We start from the raw sequence: 25,262 nt of genomic DNA, 5'->3' as shown, positions 1-25,262 counted from the left end.
ACAATGCAAACTACGGTGTCCAGGCCAGGACCACCTGGCCCATGGGTCTTCTCCCACTACCCTTTCACCTTTGACCCTGACTGGCATTTGGGGAGCACCTCCTCTTTGTGAAGAACCACAGCAAATGCTCCACCTTCCCTCGCTCGCTTTAATAAGAAAGCTAATGTCATTCGTGAACACACTTAGCCCAGGCCTGCTTCCGAGTGGGCCTTCAATAAAAGCCATGGCCTCCCTGGTTGGCTTCCTGGGCCATCACGACCCCACGTCTCAGAACCTTCACCCTGGACACCCTACCTGCCCTCAGGGACTCTCACTCAGCTCGCTGGTCCTGAGCGTGGCCTTCACACCCACCTCTCTGGGCTGCAGCATCTCTGTGGAACTTGCTTCCAAGTCGGCCTCTCCACCCACCGAGGGCAGCTTTCTGAGCCTCCACCTCCAGGCCCCAGCACGGTGCTTACACTGCGCTGCGTCTGGGAGGGTGGCACGTCAGCACACTTCCTGTCACCAGCCCTGACCCCGCTCGCACACACACAGCCCACTCTCCCACGCTGACGGCAGCTCACACACATTCCCAGGCAGCTGGGGATGCACAGAACCCGACGGATTCTTGTGTGACTAACGCCAGGACCTCTGTGACGCTTGGTCTGCTCAGAGGCCCTTGTGCTGGCCGGGGCCCTCCTGGCCAGTCGTGGTGATGGACCTGTCTGGGGCCAGATAGCCAGATTTCTGTAAATCCTGGTGTTCTCGGCAAAGTGAGATACAGGCACAACTAATTCAAGCCCGTGAGCTGAACTGGGGGAAATCTGGTGAAGGGCGGTGTGGCCACACTGTACATCTGCACCCTTAGTCACAACCACGTGACCAGGAAAACAAAAGCTGTGACACCAGGGCCACACGAGCAGCCACTCCTGGCTGTCGGCACGCTAAGCCTCCCTCGCTCCCGGACGCCACTGCTGCTCGCTGGCCAACGGTGTAAGCGCACGCTCCGCCCTTCAGGTCGGCCCTCGGTCACCTCCCTGCCACTCTCTCCACACCACACCCGGCTTGTTCCCCGAGCCCCTGCAGATCCAGATAAACAGGCACCACTGCAGGGGCCTCCTGGCCGCCTGAACACAGCACTCTGCTTTAGGGAAAAGGCATCTTCCAGGAACTGACCTCCACTCTGTGCCATAAACGGATAATTTTTCAAAATGACAAAGTCTAAGTGAAAGGCGGCCTCCAGGGCACGGCATCCTGTCCCCCGATGGCGTTTGGCAGGGAAAGATGAGAAGGTGCCTCAGCTTGTCCATCACCCACTGAACCTGCCCGCCCCCGACAATGCCCTTGGTTTCAGAGCCTGAGCACACGTGAAAGGCCTCCCTTCACAAGGACGCGTCCTTACGCAGTTACGGTGACGTCCCTGCAGGACAGGCCTCCGCAGGGACAAGCTACACAGTCCCTGAGGCCCCTGTGTTGGGCGAGGCCCCCCACCTACAGCTCCCCGGGGAGCGCTGGGGGGCGCAGGGCGGCGCGGCCCGGGCCGAGAGCCCTCCACGGGTGCCTCCAGCCACGCTCACCTTCAGGCGCAGGGGCAGGTCCTCGGGGCTCTTGCCTGCCAGCTCGTCATCGTCGTCATCCTGCAGGAACAGGTCGGCGGGGATGACGCCCTTGGCGTACTTCTTAGTGATCTCCACGAAGTCGTCCAGCGCTATGTAGCTCTTGGCTAAAGCACAGAAGAGAACACATGGGGTCTGCGAGACTGCAAGCACTGTCACCCTGCGTGGCCAGGCGATGGGGTCTGCGAGACTGCAAGCACTGTCACCCCGCGTGGCCAGGCGAGCAGGGGCACGCTGGCTGAGCCAGGCAAACCCCTCCCTGGGCCCGGACGACGGGAGGAGAGAGGCAGACAGGCCTGCCGATGGCCTCCTCGCCTTGGTGATGTGCTGTCCCTCCCCCGAAGCGGCCCCCTCCCTAGCTCTTCAAGCCTAGGGGCTGCCTGAGCCCAGCTCCAACGCTGACTCCGCAGCCACCGTCACCGCCCGGGCCCCTGTGACCCCTTCCCTCCCTTGGCCCTGGCTGCTCACAGCACTGACGCCCTGCGGCTCAGCCCCCTCCTAACCCCGCCGGTCAACGCGTATCCTCTGAGGACCTACTGTGTGCCGGGCCTACTGTGTGCCTGGCACACCTTCACTACCTCCACCCGCCATGTTCTGCCCTCTATCCCCCACCTCCCCACAGCCCATGCTGGGTGCCCCCAGGCCTCTGCCTGTGACGTCTGCTTGGCCTGGAGCACCCCCCGGTGCCCTCCGAGGGCCAGCTGCCTCCTCACCCTCGCTGGCTCGGGCACCCGGCGTGCTCGCAGCCCCCGGCAGCTCTCTGTCCTGCAGGGACTCTCATGCTGCCCTCCCTGTCCCTCCAGAGTGCATGCTCCCAGTGGGCAGGGTCCAGATCCCAGAGCCCAGAACACTGACACCCAATCAACAGCCCCAGAGGGACTGAAAATCCATCACGCCTCCAAGACCCTAGAGGCCAGCCCTGGACTGGCAGGAGGGAGCAGACACGGCGCTCGGGGCGGTGGGAGAGACAGCACGGCAAGAGGTTTCGCAAGCGCAGGACCGGCGGCCGTACTCACATTCGCTGCTGACCAAGCGCTCTAGCACCCGCCTCTGCTTCTGCAGCGACTTGGGGACGGGGCCAGGCTGCACCCCTCCGTCTGCAGGGGACAGAGCAGATTGAGAATCGGGGCAGGCTGACTGCCCCATTCCCTGCAGCCCCCCGGGAACCTGCCAGTGTGCCCCAGGGACTGCAGGGCCTGGTGCCTCCACGCAGCCCCGGAGGGCAGTGCAAGGGCCACCCCTCGGGACTGTCACCTCTCAGCTTCCGTCCCCAAGGGTGACTCGGGCCCCACAGGGCACAGCCCATCCCCTGTACAGGCGCGGCCTTGGCACTGGACACACCATACCCTCCGGTCAGCCTAGCCTGTCCCCATACACCTTTGCTGCTAGCGTCGTCACTTGGCGTGATGCTCCCCTGGAGGAGAAAGCGCCGCCCCTACCGCCACACCCCCAACCTGGCAGGCATTCACCCAGCTCTGCCGCGCCAGGCTCCGAGGTGCACCTCTGCAGGGGCGGGGCGGGCAGGAGTTGGACCAGAGCGCAGACAGTGACAACAGGAGAGGAGGGGCACTGTGACTGAGGGAGGCCAGGGGAGCCCCGAGTGGAAGTGGCCAGTGGGGGCGGGGGCAGCACGTGCAGGTGGCGCTGAGGCCTCACAGGGTCTCCGGGCTCCACATGGGGCAAGCACGCCTCTTGGGGGTGCTGCCACCCGGCCACCTCTGCCCGTCCCAGAGGGGCAGGTCAGACAGGAGTCCTGCCCTGAGATCCCCAGAGAAGGGGCAGAGGTGCCCACCCAGCAGTCCTCTCTGACGGGTTGGCAGGTAGCTCCAGCCCCCAGCATCTACCCCTCGGGGCCGGAGAAGGCTGGGCGAAGCCCTGGGCAGAGAGTCATTTTCTGAACAGCGGGAGGCAGGGGCTCCTCGAGGTAATGAAGTCACAAGAGTCAGGTGCCCCCCGCGCCACCAACCCAGGGAAATGGAGAGGCCACACCCAGTCAGGGACGCCCATTCTCCTGCCCCATCCGTCCTTCTGGCTGCTGCCCGTGCCCTTTGCGGAAAGCCAAGTTAGAAGGAGGTAGGGAGGGCTGCAGAGGCTGGTGATGAGGTCCGCCCTGCAGAGACTCTTGGGGGTTCGGGGACCTAGGTCCCTGCCGGCACCTCTCACCCTCCCCGCGCTCCCTGTCCCTCAGGAAGAGCAGGACACCATTGGAACGACAAGGCCTGTGGCTATGCCTGTGGGTAGGAGGGGAGGAAACCCCAAGGCGCAGAGCAAATCTAGGTAGAACCAGGGGAAGGGCCTGCTGGGCGCCCAGACCTCGGACTGAGCCAGGGCTCAGGGCACAGCTCAGGGCGGGGACCCCGGGAACAGGAGGATGCCCAGGAAGGACGCTCCCCGGCTTTACAGGACACCTGTGAGGTCCCCACAAGAAGGTCCCTGGAGCCCCCGCTTCAGCTCCCATGCGGAAGCACCCAGGACTCCAACACAAAGGCCCAGGAGGCCGCACGGCAAGGCCGCGTACCGTGCTCGTTGACCTGGCCCACGTTCTCCAGCAGCTCCGACACGGCCACCTGCTTCTTCTTCTTGGGGTTGAGCTTCCAGTACATGACGAGGGCCGCCTTGCGCACGGCCCGCTCCAGGTCGGTCTCGGAGGAAAGCTGCCTCACCTCCTGCTCGTTCTCGGAGGTGATGCCTGAAAGAGGGGAGGCATCAGAGCCCTCGCCTCACCTGCCCAGAAGCTGTTAGCGACGCCCTGGCCCTGGCCAGCCCGCTTGAGGGGGTTGGGAAGGGATTCCTGCAAGCGGCTTTGCAGGCACCTTTGTCACCAGGGCTGAAACGAACATCTGACCAAAAGGGCGTCTGGCCAAAGTCCTGGCCGGTGGGCGGCTCGGCCTGGCCTTTCAGCAGACACTCACCAAGTGGCCATGGCGGCCTGGTGCTGGGCAAGGACTCCCCATCTTCCTGGCTTGCTCCCCCCTCCCCATTTCACCCTCACAAGGACCCTCTGGTGGGATGCTGCTGTCCCCGCCTTACAGATGGAGAAACCAAGGCACACAGGGGTGGCCTGGATTGCCAAGGCCACCGAGTCAGGGAGGCAGAGCCGGTCTCAGACCCTGGTCAGTCTCACTGCAGTGAGTGGCCTGGGTGCAAGAGCAGGGCATCCCTGCATCCACAGCGCCCGCCCCTCCTAGGGCCCCAGGAGCAACTGTGTCCCTGCACAGACGGCCCTTTCCCAGGTAGGCAAGACTCACCCATGGAGAGACCGGGAGCAGGTTTCATGGGCTGGTCAGCAGCTGCCTTTCCCCCTGCTCCCCAACCACCTGGACGTCAGCAAGGCCCTTCCAGAGGGCAGCGAGACTAGGGATGGAGGATTGGGCTTTTTCTCCTTTGAAACGTCTCCGAAACTTTCAACCAGAGCCCACGTTTACGATCGGTAAGCACTCAACTGTGAGAACGTGGAGGCTGTGGGTCGCGCGAGGCCTGCCCCCCCCCCCACACGCCCTCTGGTCCTCGGGCCTGCCTTGGCTCCCTCAAGGCGTCTGGGAACCACTAGCTCCAACAGTGAGCTGTGCGGGCCGCACCGACTCGATCGGCCAGTGCAAGGCCGTCCTGCCTGCCCTGGAACGGGGAAGCTGGCTTGGTGAGAAATTTCGGCTAGCAAAATATGACCACTCCAAGTTGTCAAAGGCATCAGCCTAAGGTCCAGAGAGAGTAGATTCTATATAATAAATGTTACTTTAAAACATTACGATGCAAAACCAGAAGAAAACAAATACCAAACTACAGAGCACTTCTCTCTGGGTTTCAACGTGATGGGTAATTTCTATCTTTATGTTTTCTATACAGTTCAAGTTTTCTTTGATAACAATAAACACTTCTACAATCTGAGGGAAAAAAGGCCCCTTTCTGACACCCACTTTCATCTTTCTTCTGAGGTTTGAACCTTCAGGAAACACTCTTCCCTGACACCAGGAACGAGCCATTTCCCTTGGGCAGGATAACCTAGTAAGTGTCCACACGTGGCCAGGCTACACATCACTGCCCCTCCCAACACCCAGACCCGTCCTGGCGGTGAGTGCCAGCCTGAGCGGGTGTTCACTGGCCCATGGTCCCCAGCTTCTCGGCTCAGACTGGATGGAAAGTCAGTTCAGAAAGTGCCGCTCTGACCTCAGGCCCCCGTCGTGTTCTCCAACTTGGCTCCAGGATCTACTCCTCAATTTGGATTAGAACCCAGAGGGTATCTCCTTGTAGACACCACCACAAGTTAAAGAGGATGAAAATGGCTTCACTCCCTAAGTATCACACGTTATACTCCAAAAATGTCTAAATGGCAAAGCCACTGGCATAACAGAAACCACACTCATTGCTCAATGGCACTGCCAGCAGCAAGTTTTCCTGCTGCTACTTTAGTTGTTAATTTAGCAAAGCTGCACGGCATGCCTCATGCATCCCCCCCCAGGCCTCTTGACCCACCTTTTCTGTCCGCCAGGCACCGGCGGAGAAGCTTGACGGCCTCGCGCCGGCCCTGCTTGGCGGCGAGGGTCAGCCAGTCGACGGCAGTGCAGTTGTTGACCTCTTCATCCCCGTCGCCGGCAAGCTGCAGGTAGCGTTTCCCCACCTGCAAGCAGGACCCCGTCACTCCACGTGCTGCAGCGGCCTCCACGCACAGCGCCCGGGCTCCCACGTCCTGCCCTGAGCTGATCCCCGCAGCTGGGCAACCTCGGCCTCCCTCTGCCTCTCCGCCCGGTGCTCCCTGCCAAGGGGGGTGTCAGGACCCCTCCCCCACTGATGCGATGAGAGAGGGGGTGGGGCATGAGGACAGGCAGGAAGCAGAGATGGTATCAGAGGAGGTGATGCCCAGGATCAGGTGGGAGCTGGACAGAGGAGGTGAACACGTATGTGCTCCCCAGAGGGCAGAGGGAAGAAACACCATGAACACAGAAACGCAACAAACGGGGGCCTGGACACGGCGGGCACAGTCAGGCTGCTCCCAGCTCCCAGCTTGCAGGCACCAGCTTCTCCCAGACCCACCACGCTGAAGGCCGCGGCCTGAGTCTCCCGCGGACAGCAGTGCTCACCTCCGTCTGTGCCTTGGGGTCCCCGGCCTTGGCCTTCTCCAGGACCTCTTCAAAGGGGGTGTCCACATCTCCCTTCGCAGGCCCTTTAACACGGGAAAACAAGCAGATGGACTGTCACCAAGCTGGTCCTTGTCACTTATCTGAGGAGGGGAGGGGACGGCAGGAACAGACGTCAGCCCCAGGTCAAGAGCGTGACAGCAGATGCAGAGAGAAGGCGCCAGGAAGCTGCTTTCCTGGGAGCAAGGACCACAAAGCTGCCAGGCAGCGGTTCCAGTGGCTACTCAGAGCTCGTGGTGGGAGACAAGGGACAGAGGGGGGCACCGGTAACCACCGTCGCCCCCTCAGCTCACTGCAGCCAGAGCGGCTGAGCTCAGGCTTGAACGGAGTTCTAGAAAGATCCGAGGGCTCAAGTTCAAAAGCCCCTGAGCTGAAGAACCTGCACCCCAATGCCCAGCGCCCCAATAAACAAACAAAATTCATGTTTTCCAAGACTGTCGTCTATACACACGACTGATTTTTGGAGGTCATAATCACGGTACATACATTTTGGTGTATATATATATATATATATATATATATATATATATATATATAAAGTAGTGAATCACAACCAATTTCCCATGTTGCTCTGCAGTGAAATGCACCATTTCAGTGGCTCAGAAATCCCATCAAGGTTCTGGGCCTCTCCTCTCCATCGGACCTTTAGGTTATTCCCATACTCCCTAATTTTATAAAACAGTGCCAACAAACCATTCTGTAGGTGTATTTTTTATTGGGGGGGGGTCATTCTCCCAGCACAGGTTCTTCAGGTGAATTACTAGGTCCAAGGGTCCAAACATCATACAGCTCGTGCTGTATTTTCTTTGTAAAAAGCTATCCTAAGTTACAAAAGCATCATGTAACTTCATCGATTTCACTACAACCTCTCCTGCAGTGGGCAGCATAACAAAAACTTTTTTTAAAAAGATCACTTTTTACCAGTCCCTTTCTTTGATTTAAGCAACCAATACCCGGGCCTATGCCCGACACCACACCTCGCCTCGGCCATTGCCACAGCCCACCTTACCAGGTGCCTAACTGGGATTAACAGACCCTTGCTCTCTAGACATTTCTGGGAACAGAAGGCAGAATTCAGGGAAACACGAACAGTCCCCAGGAACACCCACCGGATGACCAGCTTTCCCTACCCCTTCATCCAGGCCTCTCCCAGAACCAGGTCCGCCAGCTCAGAGCCAGCCCCTGTGTGCAGGGTGCCCCAATCTACGGCACCCAGGAGCCCGGGGGAGACGGCAGGGCAGGGGCCTAAAGCGACGCAGCCTAGGAGGTTCAAAGGCAGAGGTCACACCTAGTTTGGAGAGGACACGGGGGCCGGGTGGGGGTGTCTGGAGACGGCTCAAAAGGAGGATTCTTAACGAGACCCACAGGTCAGGCACCTGTACTGAGACCCTCTTGGTGGACAGCTTGCAAACATGATGATACCTCTCCCTGAAGAGTTCAGCCTGGGTTCCCTTGACCAGGTCCCAGGGACCTAACCCAGAGATGGCTTCAGGGCCCAGGACGTCCATCCCACCCCGTGGCCCCAGACCTCGGTGCTTCCTGAGTCATCAAGGTCAGTTCTCCCTTCGGCTGCCGTCACCCCCTTCAGCAAGGGCGGGAATGAACTTTCTGGCCAAGGGCTCAGACTAAAGAGAACAAATGGGAAGGGTGGGCTCGCAGGGAAGGAGGGTGTGTGTGTAGAGAAATCTGACCTGCCTGTGAATCTACCCTTAGCGTCAAAGTGCCTCATGACCAAGGGAGAGTCATTTTCAATCCCATCGTCAATATCCATCCAGTAGGACGGTTTATGAAGAATGAGACGCTTCGTATTAAGTGCCTGGTCCAGAGCTGGCGTTCCCAGTGTGCGTTCCTTTCCCCTCCCCATGTCCCACCTCTTGGCTGACCCCAGGGCCTTCCTGGCTCACTGAGGCCACACTTCCCAGCCCAACACCAGGCACCTCTCGGAGTTCACAGCTCTTTTCTTTACTCACTAAATTCACAAGTCCAAGGTCCTTTTTATTAAATCAGAATATGGAAGATTCAGGCACAGATCTGTTGGCTAAAAAGGTTATTCTGTCCGTGATTAATTTTTCGCAGACATTGTCCACAGCCTGACATTTCAAGAAGTCTCCTCGATATACAGAATCTCTTTGAAACAGGCACCTCACCTCCCTCATTACCCTCCTTTCCATTTGGCACCGGCAGAAGTAGGTCTACAACTACTCAAATGTTGGGCTCGTGCTGCGAACCGATCGGGGGGTTCTGGCTTGTTCCAGCCAAGGAGGAACCCTCACATAAAGACCACCGCCAGACGCTGGCTGCGTCAGCGTGGATACCGAGGGCCACTGAACACACGAGTTCTCTGCGGGCTTGACTCTCATTCCTGGCCTCTTCCTAACCCTAACCTGATGGCCCCTTTGGGGACCCACCCTCCCCCACTCTCACAGGATGGCTGCAGCAAGCCTACTGGCCCATCCGTCTCCCTGACCACAGCAGCAGGTTCAGGGAGGGACACTGACCCAAGTCAGGACAGTGGGGTCTGTGCTGGCTGCTGGGCAATGTCTCTTCCTTCTGCTGGATCTCAGCTGACAGACACCAGCTTGGAGGTTGAGGGCTGCCCTGGGGAAAGCCCACCTGAGAGTGAGGGCACGCAGGAAAGCAGAGCTGGGGGCAGATTCCCAATCATGTCATCTGAGTCCCTGGATACTCTACACTGTGCAGACATATGGAAGTAACAAATCCCCTGCACCCTGTTGTTTTGGGTTTTTTTAATAAATTTATTTTATTTATTGATTTATTTTGGCTGCTTTTGTTCTTTGTTGCCGTGCGCGTCTTTCTCTAGTTGTGGCGAGCGGGGGCTACTCTTTGTTGCGGTGCACGGGCTTCTCACTGAAGTGGCTTCTCTTGTTGCAGAGCACAGGCTCTAGGCACTCGGGCTTCAGTAGTTGTGGCGCACGGGCTTAGTTGCTCCGCGGCATGTGGGAGCTTCCCGGACCAGGGCTCGAACCCGTGTCCCCTGCATTGGCAGGCGGATTCTTAACCACTGCGCCACCAGGGAAGCCCCACACCCTGTTTTTCTTTTTTTTTTTTTTTGCTTATGTTAATTTACATCGGGTTTCAACATCACCAGCAACTGAGAGTGTCCCGACTCTAGCTCATTTTTGAAAGTCTTTCTATCAATCACAAAACGGCAATGGCAGAGCTGCATGGCCCTGGGTAGTCTCCTCACCTCTGCGAGGATCCACAGAGGACCAGCACACCCCCTCCTTTATACTATTTATCTCCTGCGGATCCCACGCATTTGAGAGACTTGTATCCACCACACCGCATTAGTAACTGATGCTCATTTTGTCATGAAATGGGAGGAGAGTCCCCAGGATGCTGTCCCCTCCCCCCAGCACAGCCCATCTCCATTTTCCTGCGTCTCTCACGGTCCCACCAGCCTTTACGGAGATGATCTGTGTCCCGCAGGTCTGACCCATCTCCATCCCCCAGTGTCAGACACAGCTCAGCAAAAGCTGAACAGACGGGAGGGGTGGACAGGGGACCGACAAGGGAATGGTCTCAAGCTTTCATCTCTGTCTCCCCAAATCCTTGCACAGGGCCTGGAACACAGCACACTCTTGGCCTGGAGACTGAACTGCCAAGCTCACCTCCCTGATCTGAGCAGGTTCTGAGTAGAAACAGACAAAGGTGAGTGGCGAGCAAGTCATGCTCCCACTCGTCACCCACCCCAGGGCCGTGGGCTGGGGAGCCTCAGGCGTCCCTTCCCAGAAGTCCCGAGGGCTCTGCCAGCTCCCCAGAGACGGCTGAGAGCAAGAGAGAAGCTGGCTTCCATTCTCCACAACTGCTGAGATCTAGATTTGCTGGAGCACATTGTTTAAATGGTTGAACGCACGCCAAAGGCTCTTAAGAGAAGAGCACAATCTGAAACACACAGGAACTATGATGCCATACTCCTGTCTCTAGGAGCTGCTGCCCTTCCACTGCCTCACTCGCTGGCCCTGGACAAGGCCTTAGGCTCCCTAAGGCCTTAGGCCTTAGAGTCCCTGGTCCTCTCCTGACACCCACCACGTGGGCTGCGGTTAAGGGAAAGGTGATAAGAGCCCCAGGGCATCCCACGTGTCCTCCTCATCGCTGTGGGCGGCTGGGTCACCTTGCACCAGGGGGTGTCCCAGCAGCCTTCGTGATGCTGACTCTGGTTCTCATGAACACACAAGGAGGACAATCCCTGCGACCCCGTCTTTTCCAGGGGCTGGCTAAGCTCCAAGGCGGGGGTCCCGGGCAGGAGGTCTGAGCTTCCCACAGGCCCAAGCAGTGGTCATGGACCTCGCCCATCATCACTCACCCAGCAGACGTTTACTGAGCATTGGCCCCGGGCCAGTCTGAGCTCCAGGAGCCAAGGGCACTGAGCTGAAGGAGGCAGGACCCCCGCCCCCCCTACCCGCCCAGGGGCCAGACAGGGACAATCACAGTTCAGCAGTGCAGGCTCAGGGGGGCGGCGGAGGTACCAGGCATCATCAATCCTGATGGCAGGGGCTTCCTGGAAGAGGTGACACCCAAGACTTGGAATGCAAAGGGGAGGTTAAAGGTAAGGGATGAAAGGCATGCTGCCAAGTTTCCAAAGGTCCCAGGAAGCCAGCAGGCTGGAGACAGCCTCACCGCCCCTGCCATCTGTCCTCACGACAGGTCATCCTGGAGTGAGGGGATCGGAGTGATGGCCTGACAACCAGACAGACCAGGGCTTCAGTCAGGGTCAGGATAAAATAACGCGTGTACAAAACTCCCTAACTCTTCACTAGCCAGCACCTTGACCGGACAAGGAGAGAGCGCGTCGTTTGTGGCTGTGGCCTTGTCCCCAGGACAGCAGGGACTCAGCGCTCCGCATCCCCTCCCGCACCACATCGTCTCCTGACCTTCCCAATCCCGCCGTCCCGCCCTGAACCCCGCTGGGAAACTGCCCCGCCCACGCCCTGCACCCACCTGGCAGCTCCAGCCAGAGACCTGGAGTCAGCCCAGCTTCCGGGGGCCTCTCCACCTGCCACGGGCCTCCCTGCCGGCCTCGGCTCCCACGGGTCATCTCCACGTAACAGAGGTCATGCCGCTCCTCTGGTTTAAATCCTCTAACGTTCCCCAGAACACCCATTCTCCTTATCCCGACCATTTGAGACCCCACTCAGTTGGCCGACCTCTTGACCCTGCGTCCAACCCCTGCCCAGAGCCATCAGCCTGGGAGCCCTTTGTGCCCTGCACGTGGCGGCGGGCCCTGCCTGCCTTGCCCACTGTCTCCTGCACCCGCTGAGCAGGCAGGCCCTCAGTCAACACTGGGGTGAACGTTTCCTGCTGTGTCCAATTCAGTGACAGTGACGCCACAGAGAGAAGTGAGGCAGCAGGGCCCAGCTGTGGCGGGCCGGGACCCCGAGGGTGCCAACTGGCCCAGCGCTTGCTCAGTGCTCCCCGCCCCTCCCCTCGGGGTCAGAAGCCAAACAGAGACCACATGTGTTTCCTGACTCTTCTTATCTGAAACTGGCAGTCTTGACTTGGTCCGTCCTCTGAGGCCGTTTTGCTTCACCCAGATTGAAACCAAGTGCGTTCCCAGCCCACGTCTCCTGGCCCCGCAGCTGTGGGGTGTTTGTGGCTGGACAGAGATTCCAGATCAGGCCCTGGCCTGCCCAGAGGCCTTGGAGACGAAGCAGAGAACGCAGTGATCTTTGAAGGAGATATGGAGATCAGAAGAGCACAGTGGGGCGTGTTTCTGGGGACAATCAGGCACTAGTCCAGCGTGATGGAGCCGCAGAGCTCAGGCCCTCTTCACCCAGAGCTCGGAGTTCCCTGCAGCTCCGCTGGGCATGGGGGCAGCGTGGGACAGGAGACTGGGATCACCCCTGTGCCCATCACTCAGCACTGGCTGCTTTGGTAAGTTGATGGCTCAGTTTCCTCATCTCTAGATGGGGACAAGAACAGAGTCTCCCTCTCGAGCTACCGTAAGGGGTCACGTGAAGCCCCCAGGTCTGCAGTGCACATGGCAGACGCTCCCCACCACGGGTCTGGGGCCCCTGCATGGGGCAGGGGCAGTGCTGAGCTGGGGGTGCTCACCTCAGGCAGCCGGCTTCTCAAGGGGGAAAACGAAACGGCAAGGCTGGGCGAGCTGGAGAAGGGCGGGGCGCGGCCGGGGACTTCCCTAACTCATACAGAGCATCTGGAGCGGCGGCGGCCGAGAGAGTCACGGCGTCCTGCCTCGTGCAGGACACAAGGAAGCACGTGGGCGCACATGCACACGTGCGCACACGCACGCACGCACAGCTTGCAGCACAACAGCCTCCTGGGGGAGAGAAGAATCCGACGCACACGTGAAGCCCCTACACCCAGACACACAGAGCCTGGAGCTGACACTGAGACCGGTCGCCCAAGAGGGACTGAGTGGGGCCGTGAAACTGGAAGGCTGCCCCGACATGCGAGGCAACACCCCAGGAGAAGCCTGAATAGGAAATGAGATGGGCTCGGGGGGCAGGAGGCTTGATGACATCCACGAAACACATCGAGCTCCAGGCACGGACGCTCTCTGCGCCACCGGGCAGGCACCTAAGGGACAAGGGGCCTTGACTCAGCACCTCGCCCCATGCGCCATGCTCAGAGCACAGGGTCCTAGCACGTGGACTCCACATGGCTGGTATGACTGCGCCCACTTTACAGATACAGAGACAGGCTCAGCGAGGCCTCCCAACTCCCTCAAGGGCACACAGCTCAAGGCCACCAGCCCAGCCAAGCGTCCCACCTCAGCCATCCCGGCACCATCTTCCTGCACCACCTCATGGCCCCGACACTCAGTAAATAAACAGCTCATGTGGACAGACGTACTCCAGAGTCCCGGCTGGGGTGCACTGGCACCAAACCACAGAGCGTTTTTCAAACTACAGACTTCGACCCAGAAGGTCACGGAACCAATTTTACTGCCCACAAGCAGCATTTGTTTTTAAATAAAAGCAACAGAATGGAGACTATCAGACAGCAACACACACACTAAGGACAAGTATGGTTTTGGAAATTTCCGTTCCCACTGGATGTGTGCATGTGTGCGTGCAGGCCCGTGGGTGTGTGAGTCCGGTTACGACAGCACATGTCTTTCTTGCTGTGGGAGGAGGTCAGAAAGTCGAAGAGGCGGCAGTGCCTTGAGAGCTGGGTAGGATTTCAACAGGTGGAGATGGCGATAGCATATTTTGGGCAGAGGTTCCCATGTGGCAAAGGGGAAGTGGGGGAACAGGGAAGGCGGAGGCGGATTTGAAGAACGTGGGATGGTCTCGGTGAGCAGGGAGGAGAGGGCGGTGATCCATGGAAAGAAGTCACAGGGCTTTCACCACCCACAGAGCTTTTAGACCTGATGTCCCCAGCGGGCTCCGTTCTGATCGCCGCACCTGTAATCGGAGCCAAGGTCCCTACTTCACAGGTTTGGTCGCTGTGAGAATAAGACAGACGCACTGAGAAGCACTCAGTGGATTATTAGAAAAAGTAACGCCGATACCAGCTATGTTTTCCCCAAATATCACAGCCAGAGGTCCAGGGATCCTCCCTTTCTTGGAACTCACAGTAGACTTGAGGATTTTTCCCTACAACAGCCCCGAAAGCACAGAGGAGCCTCTCACACAAGGCTCCTGTTACAGTCCGTTGCCTGGTCCTGCCCCCGCTCACTCCTGGTGTAGCTCAAATCGCAGGCCAGACACGAGAGCATCACCAATCCGAGCCTTCCTTCCTCGCTGCCACCCCGTCACCTGGAGGCCCGGGGCTCTCTCTACCCCAAGTCCACCCCCGGCGAGGCCATTTCTTCCCGCTGGCCCTGCCCGTGCTGTGCCCTCTCCCCAGGCTCACTCTTGCTCAGGCGTCATCTCTTCCCACAGAGCAGGGCCCCACCTCCCCAGCGCCAGGCCCAGGGCCACTTCTATGCTCCCCATGAGACCGTGGACTCCTTGGAGACAGGGGGCAGGCCTGACTCACCTGTGCTGCCGATGGCCACTCAGGGCCAGCAAAGGGCCGTGCTCAGTGAGCAGCAGGTGGACAGAGGACGGACCAAACCCTGGTGTCCCTCCCCCAATGTCAGCAAGGCTGCCAGCACCACAACCAGCTGTCGCGTCGCACCCGGGTCCTCACACTGTCTCATCTCTTCGCCTGGGAGGTGCCTCCTGGGACAGAGTGGAAACCTGAGGAGGCCCAGAAGTGGACTGGGGGGGAGGGGAAGCCCTTGGAAGCCTGGCCTGGGGATGGAGGATGGTGGTCCAGAGGGCAGCGGGGACCTGGGCCTGGGCCCAGGCATATTGCAGGCTGGCAGCCAGTCCCCAGGGGGAGTGGCCACGTGGGGCCCCCAGACCGGGCAGAGCTGCCTGACTGAATGGCCCCTGAGCAGTGGCCACGGTGGACAGGGAACAACATGGGCTGCCCCGAGTGCTGGGCGGGACCAGCTGGGGTGGGGAAGACTTCCTCCTGCCACCTCCCCCCATACGGTGCCTGGTGGGGACCCTGAGCAGATGGGAGCTGGTGCTTTTGATTATAAATAAAATAAGGAAACGTGAAGTCTGCTGCAGCCCAAGTTTGTGAACTTAGGAGCAAAGCCCGCTGCAAGGTGAGAGTCGAGGGGCCCTGAGTGGAGCAGGTGGGCCCCCGACCACAGGGGGTGCCCTGCAGGAGGAACCTCGCAGGGGTGTCTGGACCACGTGCCAGGACTCGGGTGCTCGCCCTGCTTCTAGAACACCCCCGGGGGAGGACAGTCCAGCTTCTCAGGCCCCATCCCCTTACCTGTTCCATCCACCCTTTCTTGGCTCCTGGCATGCGAGGCCTGGGGCATGGCCGAGGCAGTCGTGTCTCTCACATCTCGTCCAGGTCCAACCTGGGGTCCGGGAGCTCGGGGCGTCCCACTCTTCTCCTGCTCCACCGAGGTGGTGGCATTGAGCCGTGAGCGGGCCTGGGGCTGTTGTGGCAGCGGTGGAGACCGTGGGCCAGAGGGGCTCGGAGGGCAGGCACCGGAGGCCATTCTGCAGTGAGAAAAGCGGAGGGTCAGACACAGGAGGCCAGCTAAGCCCAGTCTGCTCTGGCCTCTAGTTTCTGGTAAAGAGAGGGGACGGACAAGGGAAACAGGGTGGGGGCTGCCCAGCATTCTATGTGATCTCATTCAACCTCACAACAGCCCCCGTAAGACACTCCCATTTTACAGAGCAGGAACTCGAGGGAGGAAACCCTCAAGGCCGGCTGGCTGGGCAAGTCCCACAGCAGGCATGAGCCGGGCCCTAAGACTCAAGGCCTTGGGTCCCTGCCTCACCAGGCATGAGCCACGGGACCTCGGGTGTGCTCATCTGAGAAGTGGGGATGTAGAATGTCGCGAGGATTCAGTGAGATGGTCCACACAGGGCACAGTGCCTGGCTGTGCTGGGATGAAAGCTGGCCTCCGAGTACGTCCACCCAAAATCTGTGAAGGAGACCTTGTTTGGAAGAAGGGGTCCTTGCAGATGCAGTCACGGATCTTGACATGAGATCATCCTGACTTAGGGTGGGCCCTAATCCAGTGACTGGTATCCTTATAAGAAGAGGGAAACACACAGACACAGAGAGGAGGGCACCATGTGAAGGAGGAGGCAGAGGTCAGACAGATGCAGCTGCACGCCCACGGATGCCAAGGATCGCCAGCAACACCCGAAGCCAGGAGAGGCGAGGGAGGACTCTCGCTCAGAGCCCCCAGGAGCAACCAGCCCCGCCGACATCCTGATCGCGGACTTCTGCCTCCAGAACTATGAGACAATAAATTTCTATTGTTTAAAGCCACCCAGTTTCTGTAACTTTCTTATATGAGCCCTAGGGAATGAATACACTGGCACAGAGTGAAAGTTAAATAAATGTGAGGAGAGGGGAAGGGGAAGAGGAGGGATAGGGAGGGCGAGGGGAGGAGGGAAGGGAGGGGAGAGGGGGAGCGAAATGGGGAGGGGAAGAGAAGGGGGGAACACCGCCCCTGGAGCCAGGATGTAGTCAGACCTGCCCGCCTCCCAAGCCCTCCACGCTAGGCCTGAACCACAGAACAAATATCAGGGAACACGAATGCACCAGATGTGAACACACACTAGATGTGCAGTGACGGAAACCATGAAGCTGGTGTGTCAGAAGAGATGACCGCAACAGACTGGCGAGCACAGAGCGTCTACCACAGGGCAAAGGGCTCCATTAGTCAATAATGCCATTTAGCAAAACAGCAAAAACCACCACTGACACAATTAAGGGCAACCATGAGCCCCAGACTGTGGAGCTGAGAGCTCTAGGAGTTCCCCAGCCAGGGAACCAGGATCAGACACAGACCCTGAAGAAGTCGGGACCACGTGCACCGTGCGGGGGATCCCCAAGGATCCCATGACCCTCACCGCAGCCTCAGGGCCATATCCATCCTCTTCACTGAGATGAGGAAATGAGCGCAGAGCAGGGAAAGCCCGGCAATGAGGAATCTGGCTCCCAAACTAACCCGTCGTAGCTGTCGCGCTTGGCTGTGTCCACCAGCTCTGTGGTCCTAAGCAGGCCACGTCCCTCTCTGCACCTCAGTTTCCTCAACTGTAAATGCGGACAATCGTCTTACACTTGGGGACACTGTGAGGACCACATGAGACCAGAGACCACAAGGGACCAGGTTCCCAGGCATCCCCAGTGCCCAGCTCCAAGCTCTGAGACTGCCCCGAGCCTGCCAGAGTGGCTGCCTGACACGTGTCTGCAGACTGCTGACACAGCAAGAGTCGGAGGGGGGGCCCCAGGCGCCACACGCCACTTCCCCGGGGCTACACAACCAGGTCTGCTCCATTCCTACTAGAGATGGGTTCCAGAGATCAGATCTCTGTCCGCCAAAGAACCCTGGAGATTTCAATCTGGACATTCCTCCCTCAGAGGGACTGAGCCCTTATTTTAAAACATCCCCCTGGCTGCAAACCAAAAGCATGTCAAGCCACATGGATCTGGTTGAAAACCAACACAGTGCTTAGTGCTATTTCCAAACACCAGGTTTCCCGGAACCAAACAAAGAGGCAACTTTTGTGAAATTCGTCATCTGCCTGCACGTGCAGACCCATTGGGCAGGTGGCCAGCCGTGGGCGGGGAAAGTCAGCCGGTGATTTAGCAGACAGCCCAGTTGTGCGGGTCACTGGCTGACCCGAGACAAACCACATGGAGCCACGTCCGACCTGGAATTTCAGGAAAACACAGGTTCTGGCTGGCCTGTTGGGCTAAGTATTAGGCATGTCACATTACAATCAAAATAATACTGTTTAAAGTAAAATCTCTGCTCAGTGAGAATGGATGAATAAAGGAGGATTAATTTTCAGGTTCCCTGAGAGTTGGCCAAACCCTTTTTGAATCAAAGGCCTTGTTATTTTAAAACGAACGAAATGATCCATTGCCGTGGATGGGTCACAGGGAGGATCACAGGTGATCTCCCGGTGGAGGGACCCGCATGGTGTCTGGTGCTTTCTTTTCTGTCTTCTTTCCTGTGACACTGGGGCCCCTGAAGGCAGGGGCTACATCTCATTCACTCAGAATACCTGCCTGCTTGCCTTGCAAGGTACACCCGAGGCAGCCTGGCCTGGGGGAAGGAGCCGGCTGGGGAAGAGCCTGCCCCATCTCGCTGTGTGATTGGAAGCAGGTCCCTCCCTCCAGCCTGGCCCCAGAATCCCGAATCCAGACTCCTGACTGCAGGATGAGAGCATCAGCGTCCCGCTCCACCCCAGCTCCAAGACTCTTCCGACGCCTACGAGTGGGGCAGTCGATCCACACTGCCGCCCCATGACCAGAGCAAAGGCTTGGAACCTGTCATTGTGTAAGATCCAGAAAACCAGAGTGGCCGGCATTCTTTCCACATGAGCACCCAGGCATATTTTTATCCCATCAAAACACAAAATGCCAACATCACGGAGCTCGGCTGAGGGGCTGCCACCCCCTGAGCGGGCTGCTAGGATCATACACCTACTGCCATGTGGAGAATGATCTCACGTGGACTTCAGCCCAAGCTCTCTAACCCTTGCTCAGGCTGGCCCCACTCTGCTGTCCCCCCAGGGGGGCCACCCCGACCTCTGAAACAAGCCCCCATGGGAAGCCTTAAGGATGTTCACACACCCTCTGAGCGGAGCCTCCACCAGCAGGATCCCAGACCAGGGGAAAAACCAGGGATGCCCACGGTTTCACATTCAGCCCACTTGCTGCTCCCCCACATCCACGTGCCACCGTGGACCTCCACGCCTTTGCTCTTACAGAGCACCTCTCTGGTGTCCATCACAGCTGTACTTTCCAGCACCGTCCAGAGAGGGCAGGTGTGAAACTCACAGCCCCTCCAGATGGTGCTACACTATATAGCTGTTAACCAGGACCTGTATATGAACGTTTAAAGATAAGGAAATGTTGGGCTTCCCTGGTGGCGCAGTGGTTGAGAGTCCACCTGTCGATGCAGGGGACACGGGTTCGTGCCCCGGTCTGGGAGGATCCCACATGCCACGGAGCGGCTGGGCCCGTGAGCCATGGCCGCTGAGCCTGTGCGTCCGGAGCCTGTGCTCCGCAATGGGAGAGGCCACAACAGTGAGAGGCCCACGTACCGCAAGAAAACAAAACAAAACAAAACAAAAAAAGATAAGGAAATGTTTGTATGACGCTGTTAAGTGGGATCTAAAGCAGCATGAGCTATTGATCTGAGTCTATTTAGGATGAAAACAAAATTCATCTGCACAAAAAGATGGAAGAAAATGCCCCCACAATGGTTATACTATGTCTGAGTGAAGAGACTACAGGTAGTTTTATTTTATTCTTTTTCTAAATGTACTTCCCTAATTTTCTATAATGAACGTGCAAGGTTTTTGGAATTACCACAAAATGTTATTCTAAAACCTGTCTGTGACTGAGCCTGAAGGGAGAGGGCCCAGGGGTTCCCAGGGTCTGGGATGTCTGCTCTGGATAGCCCAGCAGCCTGGCACCGGGCTACTCCTCAAGACAAGGGCACATAGCCCTTGGAGGTACCTATTTTTGCCCCAGAGTATTAAGGGCCAAACCAAGGAACATTCCGGCTCCACCCAATGTGCCAAGTTCCCAGGACTAAGCGGGAATAAGCTGGGAATGCTCCTCGCCTGGCCGGGGTGGGTCAGCGCGTATGGACTGTGGGCCGATCCTGTGCCGGGCCCCAACTTGGGTCTCCCGGGCCCCAGAGAGGATCCTATAGGACCTGCCTTGGAGAACTCAGTCCAGATGGGAAGGATGACACCCAAACTGACAACCACAAAGAGGGAGCTCTTGGGGGCTGCAAGCACAGAAGGGGGCCACACTCAGCGGTGGAAAAGGGGCGGGGTGGGGATTCTGGATGAGTGGCCTTGACTAAAGCTTTAGGACAAGCAGACATGAGCCAGGCAAGGGTGAAGGGAGGGAGGAATGGAGGTGTGTGGGCATTTCAGTGGGGGACTACCCAGGAGAAAGGGCAACGGACATGGCTTAAAGGCAACATGGCTGGGAAGGTGCGGAAGTGACTCTGGGGCAGGCGCACAGGAAGGAGAAAAGAGGCTGAGCGGGCAGCTGGAACCTGGGGCAGGTCCCGAGGGCCTGAACAAGTGCCAGGCTTAGTGTGCGGTTGAGCCTAGGGCAGAAGGAAATGCAGGCTGGTGCTGTAGGGCAGTGGCCGTTAAAGAACCATCAGGGCTGTATGGGGATGGCCCAGGGAGACCAGGGAGGGAGCTGGGTGGTCTTCCAGGGAAAGTGAGGAGGCCTGGCCGAGGGCAGGCATCTGAGTGCACTCCTGGGCCAGGAGAAACAGAAGCAACACCCACTGAATGTGGGCAGGGGGGAGCAGAATGGGGCCTGATTTGTGCCCCGGGGCCATGGTGTTGGTGCCACTTGTGAGAGGGGACCTGGGAGAGGGGAGGGAGCCATATGAGGCGTAGAGCAAGCTAGCTGTCGTAATTCTTACCACCACTATCGTGGACCAGGATTTGGTCTCTGTCCCACAGCACAGGCATTTTGGGGGTCAGGAACTGAACTAGGTTCCCCTCTGTGACCAGCCCCAAAGGCCTGTCCAGCCCTGGCCTGGGAGGGGCAGGGGAGGCCTGAGTGGGGAGTCCTCCACATACCCTTCCATCCTGGGAAAGAAGATGAGATGTGGTCTCCCAGCAAACTTTCCTGTGTCCAGGCAAAGGTCCATTTGCTGGGGGAGCAAGTATATAAAGGAACGTTCTTCTGAATCCCTGATCAGATGCCGAGGGGCTCCAGTGAGAATCACAGCCCCTCGGAGACAGAGCTGACAGGACGGGCAGTGGAGAGCATGGCCTCTGGGTTTCTGTTGGCGTGGCTTCCTCACTGAGTCTGCAGTGAGGTCAGGCAGCCAGCACAGTGGGTACCCAGGGCATCGTTCCCTCAGTGATGCATCACAGCAGAAGCGAAAGCCCTTTACAAATGGGCCAAGTGCCAGGGGTCACTGTCCAAGGCGAGGAGAGGCAGGCACTGGTTCTCAGCACCTGCCCGGGGGCAGAGGTTTCCCACCAGGCTCTGCACGATCAGCTGTGGGGTTTTAACTTCCTCATGGGTCAAATAGGGATATAATTCCTACCCCTAAGACTACTGGGAGGGCCAAATACTGTACAAATGTTAGTTCCTCGGAATTTCTTAACATCAACTACAATAAATGGTGTGAGAGGGCTCAGCTCCACCACGCCCAAAAGTCAGATTCCCCAGAAAGTTTCCATCTATCAAAACAGATATTGATGTTCCTGAGGGCCAGGTTCACACTAGCCAGGGCCCAGGGGCTGCCACTGCCCCTCGCCATGCCTTACTGAGGAGCACCAGGGGGAGAGTAACTGCTACACAGATTCTAAGTGGGCAGTGGGGGCTTCAGCCTCAGAATCTGCCCCCTCAGGAGGGCACGTGCCCGCTTGGGGAGTGAACCCCCAGCGCACGCGCACACACACACACACACAAACACAGCAGCCCCTATGAGGAGGCCCAGGCACACACACACACACACACACACACACACACACCCAGCAGCCCCTATGAGGAGGCCCAGGCACACACACACACACACACACACACACACACACACACCCAGCAGCCCCTATGAGGAGGCCCAGGCACACACACACACACACACACACACACACACACACACACACACACACACACACAGCAGCCCCTATGAGGAGGCCCAGGCGGCTTCCAGCGGCCTCGGGGGCACTGAGGGCGGCCCGGAGTCCTAGAGGACCAGCCGACGGCCGCGGAGGAAGGGCCATGACTGGGCAACTCGGTACAGGTGCTGTGGGACGCAGGGCAGGCGCGCCCCCTTCCACTCGCCGGGTCCCCAGCGCCACAAGCCGCCTGCCTCTGAGGCCGGTTTTCCCGCCGGCAGTGTGGTTTCTAAGCCAGGCTCGCGGGCGTGACGGTGCTCGGAGCGCGCAGTGCCCCGCGATGCCCGGGGTGCCCAGACTGGGGACGAGGGGGCGCGCACCCCGGAAGGAAGACGCGATCGAGGCCCGGGCAGGGGTTACCGTGAGCGTCGCGGAGAGGACGGGACCCCGGCCCTCCAACTTCTGCGGAACTTGCAGGGGACACTAGTACCAGCCGCCCGTCCGCTCAGATGGGGAAACTGAGGCCGAGGCGGGCTGCAACTCCGGGTGCTCCCGGTTCTCTTTCCAGCCCACCCTGCGACCGCCCCTTGCCGTGAAGTACTCACCGGCCCGCTAGTAGGCCTCACGCGGCGCCGCGACGCCCTTGGGCTTCAGAGCTCGCTGCAAAGTTGCTCGAGAGGAGCTGGACGGACCGGGTCCAAAGGGAAGCAACCGCGACCGAGCGGGCGGCGCCGCTTACAGTGGCAGCGGGAGAGCTCTGCCCACAACGAGGGCAGGGGAGGGGCGGGGCCTGGGGCGGGGCCGCAGGCTGCCCTCCACTCTCGACGCGGTCAGGAGGACGCGGCGCCGACTCGGCCCGCTGAGCGGCCGGCGTGTCTGCCAATCACTGCTCTCCTCTGCCAATCACAGAGCGCCTCGCCTGACAGCTGCCCACTGGCCCACAGGGCCTCAGAGAAGAGGTCGCCGGGAGAGCGGGTCGGACCCGCCCACAGAGAAAGTTTCCGAGTGGACTCGGGCCCTGGCTCAGACCCGGCCCTGCCACTCCACGCCCACAGACCGTCAGGTCACTGGGAAAGACGTGCACTCGGTGAGTAACAGGTGGTTGGACCCTCGGAGGAGACTCGGACCACCTTTCACTCACTACCCTGGCCCCAGCGTCCCCAAGTTCAGATTCATTATCATTGTTATTGCAATATTAACTAACACGTTGAGCGCCTACTATGCACCAGACGCCTTAATTTCGGCCTCACCAAAGATGGAGAGGGCTCCCCTCACAGAGGAACAGGGATAGGAAGATGTGGCCCATTTAAATGTGTACCTGTAACCGAGGGCTGCTTTAAATGCATGAAGTGCAACGTAGCATGCTTTCACAAGGTAAATGTGTGGCGCGAGGCTAAGGCAGTTTGGAAACCCTCCTTTCGGTTCTGCCCTGGGGTCTGAGAGGTGTGGTTTGCAGATAGGGGCAAAGGTCTATACTTGAGACAGGCCTTGGGGCTGTGAAGCACCGGTTGGCGGTGCGGGGCGCCTCCTGCGCTGTGTCTGCTGTCTGGTCCTCACAGCCAACCTGAGATGCCTGTTCTGGGTCATCATTGCAGAAACTGCTGCTCAGAATGGCTGCCGGGAATATGTGACCAATATTTCGGGAGCAAAGTTTCCAGATGGTTTGGGAGATGAGTTCTATCCACTGAACATGCTACCTCGGGGACTTTTGTTAAAGCCACGAGACTCACATCAGGCACCTCACTTTATCCTCCAGCTGCCCTCTCCATCCGATCCCCATCTTCGTGTCTGACCCGGTGAGGCTCACAGAGGAAGGAAGGAAACAGGCGTCGAGCAGCACCCACTCTGCCCCAGGCTCAGTTTGGGGGTTTTCACACCTCAAGGTTTTTCATTTCATCCCCAATATCACCGTGAGGCAGGTGACATTGGGCGCATTTCTATCGATGAGAAGACTGGGGCTCAGACATAGACGGGTATTTGTCCAAAATCACACAGAACTCTTTCCCCCTTGCAGTATACTAATTACAGAAAATTTGGAGAATTAACACAAAGTAGAAAGAAGAAAAAAAATCACTCAAAGGCTATTACTGTTTACATTTTGGGGTTTATGCATATTTAAGAAAGGGTTTCCAGAAGTTACTGTGATCACACTGCATGTGTTGGTATATGTGTGTGTGCACTAGAGCAAAGTCCTAGAAGCAGAATCACTGGATCCTGATAGGCTTCTTCAGATCTATAGATACATTTTACCAAAACAAGTTTCTCAAAGTTCCCTCCAATTTACTTCCGAGGGGTGCACACTGGCTTGGAGAATTACTTTATTTTTTAGCCTTGCCTACTATGGCAAATGAAAAATGGTCCCTTTGCAATTGCAATTTGCATTTCCATGGTAATTAAGAGGCTGGACATTTCATATTTCTTAATTTTGAGAAGCATTCTCTTTCTCATTTATCTATTGGGAGCTTAGAGGCTCTTTGAAAACTAATCAGATGAGTTTCTTTTCTTTCTAACCCACCCATCTTTACTGCCCATCCTCTTCTTCAGCATGGAGGGCTGGAGGCTGACCTGAATGGCTCCTGCAGCCCACCCTTGGAATCAGCAGCCCTCCTCACACCTGCAAGGCTGGGAGCAGAGACCCCTCCTCCAGTATCTTGGCAGGAATTTTCCAACTCATTTGTCACTGTCTACAAGAACATAAGCAGCTTGTCATCCATCCCCACTGGCTGGTCACTGCCCACCATCAAGGAGACCACCATCAAGGACAAAACCTGTGAAGGGACCCAATAAACAGTGGGAAGGGGACAGATTGAACAATTCCTCCTGGGGAGGCAAGAGAGAAAATGAACCTCAATCAGAGCACAGAAACATTTAACATATGCCATGGATTTAAAAAACTTTAAAAGTTGTAGGTAAATTCAGAAAGAGAATAGTCACGGTGAGAAAAATTAGCACTGGAAGATAATGTGGAATAAATGCCTTAAAATGTGGAGGAACAATACATGAAAGTCATCAGGGAGAAAATGAGAGGCTTGCTGGCAGTTCCAGGTGGTACAGCATGTAAAGAACAGGCACTCCAAAAGGAGCTGGAGGGGAAACAAATGAAAGAAATGCTAGAAGAAAATGTCTCTGGGCTGAAGATATGCCATAAAGTCTCCAACTCCAAGGATAAGTTATGAGAAAGTCTTGCAGAATTCCAGAAAAAAGCGGTCACAACCCAAACAAGGAGATTCAGAGTGGTTCCAGATTCCTAGGCAATTTTGGGACAATGTCCAGGGATTCTGACTGTCTGATCAACGTGCCTTTCCCCTGCTATGATGGAATTCATGTGTCAGGGCAGAAGAAGGAAAATATCTAACATGGCAAGACACAGAGAAGGCCCCTTTGACCCGCGGAAGTTTCCCTCTCACCGACATAGTTCAATCACAGCAGAAATCTCAAGATAAAACACAGAAAAT

General features: G+C 57.8%; 1 protein-coding gene across 1 annotated transcript in view; it reads right to left on the bottom strand.

Moving 5' to 3' along the window:
- Nucleotides 1-22,579, bottom strand: part of WFS1 (wolframin ER transmembrane glycoprotein) — a 28,365-nt gene extending 5,786 nt beyond the window's left edge. Inside the window, exons 1-7 of the mRNA XM_004263577.4 lie at nucleotides 22,413-22,579; nucleotides 15,491-15,726; nucleotides 6,671-6,753; nucleotides 6,066-6,210; nucleotides 4,114-4,284; nucleotides 2,612-2,692; nucleotides 1,557-1,702 (exon numbers count right to left, since the gene is read on the bottom strand). Coding sequence (XP_004263625.1) covers nucleotides 1,557-1,702; nucleotides 2,612-2,692; nucleotides 4,114-4,284; nucleotides 6,066-6,210; nucleotides 6,671-6,753; nucleotides 15,491-15,725 — 861 coding nt within the window. The 5' untranslated portion in view covers nucleotide 15,726; nucleotides 22,413-22,579. The remainder of the gene's footprint in view (nucleotides 1-1,556; nucleotides 1,703-2,611; nucleotides 2,693-4,113; nucleotides 4,285-6,065; nucleotides 6,211-6,670; nucleotides 6,754-15,490; nucleotides 15,727-22,412) is intronic.
- Between the last annotated feature and the right edge of the window lie 2,683 nt (nucleotides 22,580-25,262).

The sequence above is a fragment of the Orcinus orca genome, chromosome 4 (genome assembly GCF_937001465.1).
Source record: "Orcinus orca chromosome 4, mOrcOrc1.1, whole genome shotgun sequence".
NCBI classification, from domain to species: Eukaryota; Metazoa; Chordata; class Mammalia; order Artiodactyla; family Delphinidae; genus Orcinus; species Orcinus orca.
The sequence above is the reverse complement of the archived record's forward strand: the minus strand, read 5'-3'. Positions and strand labels throughout refer to the sequence as shown.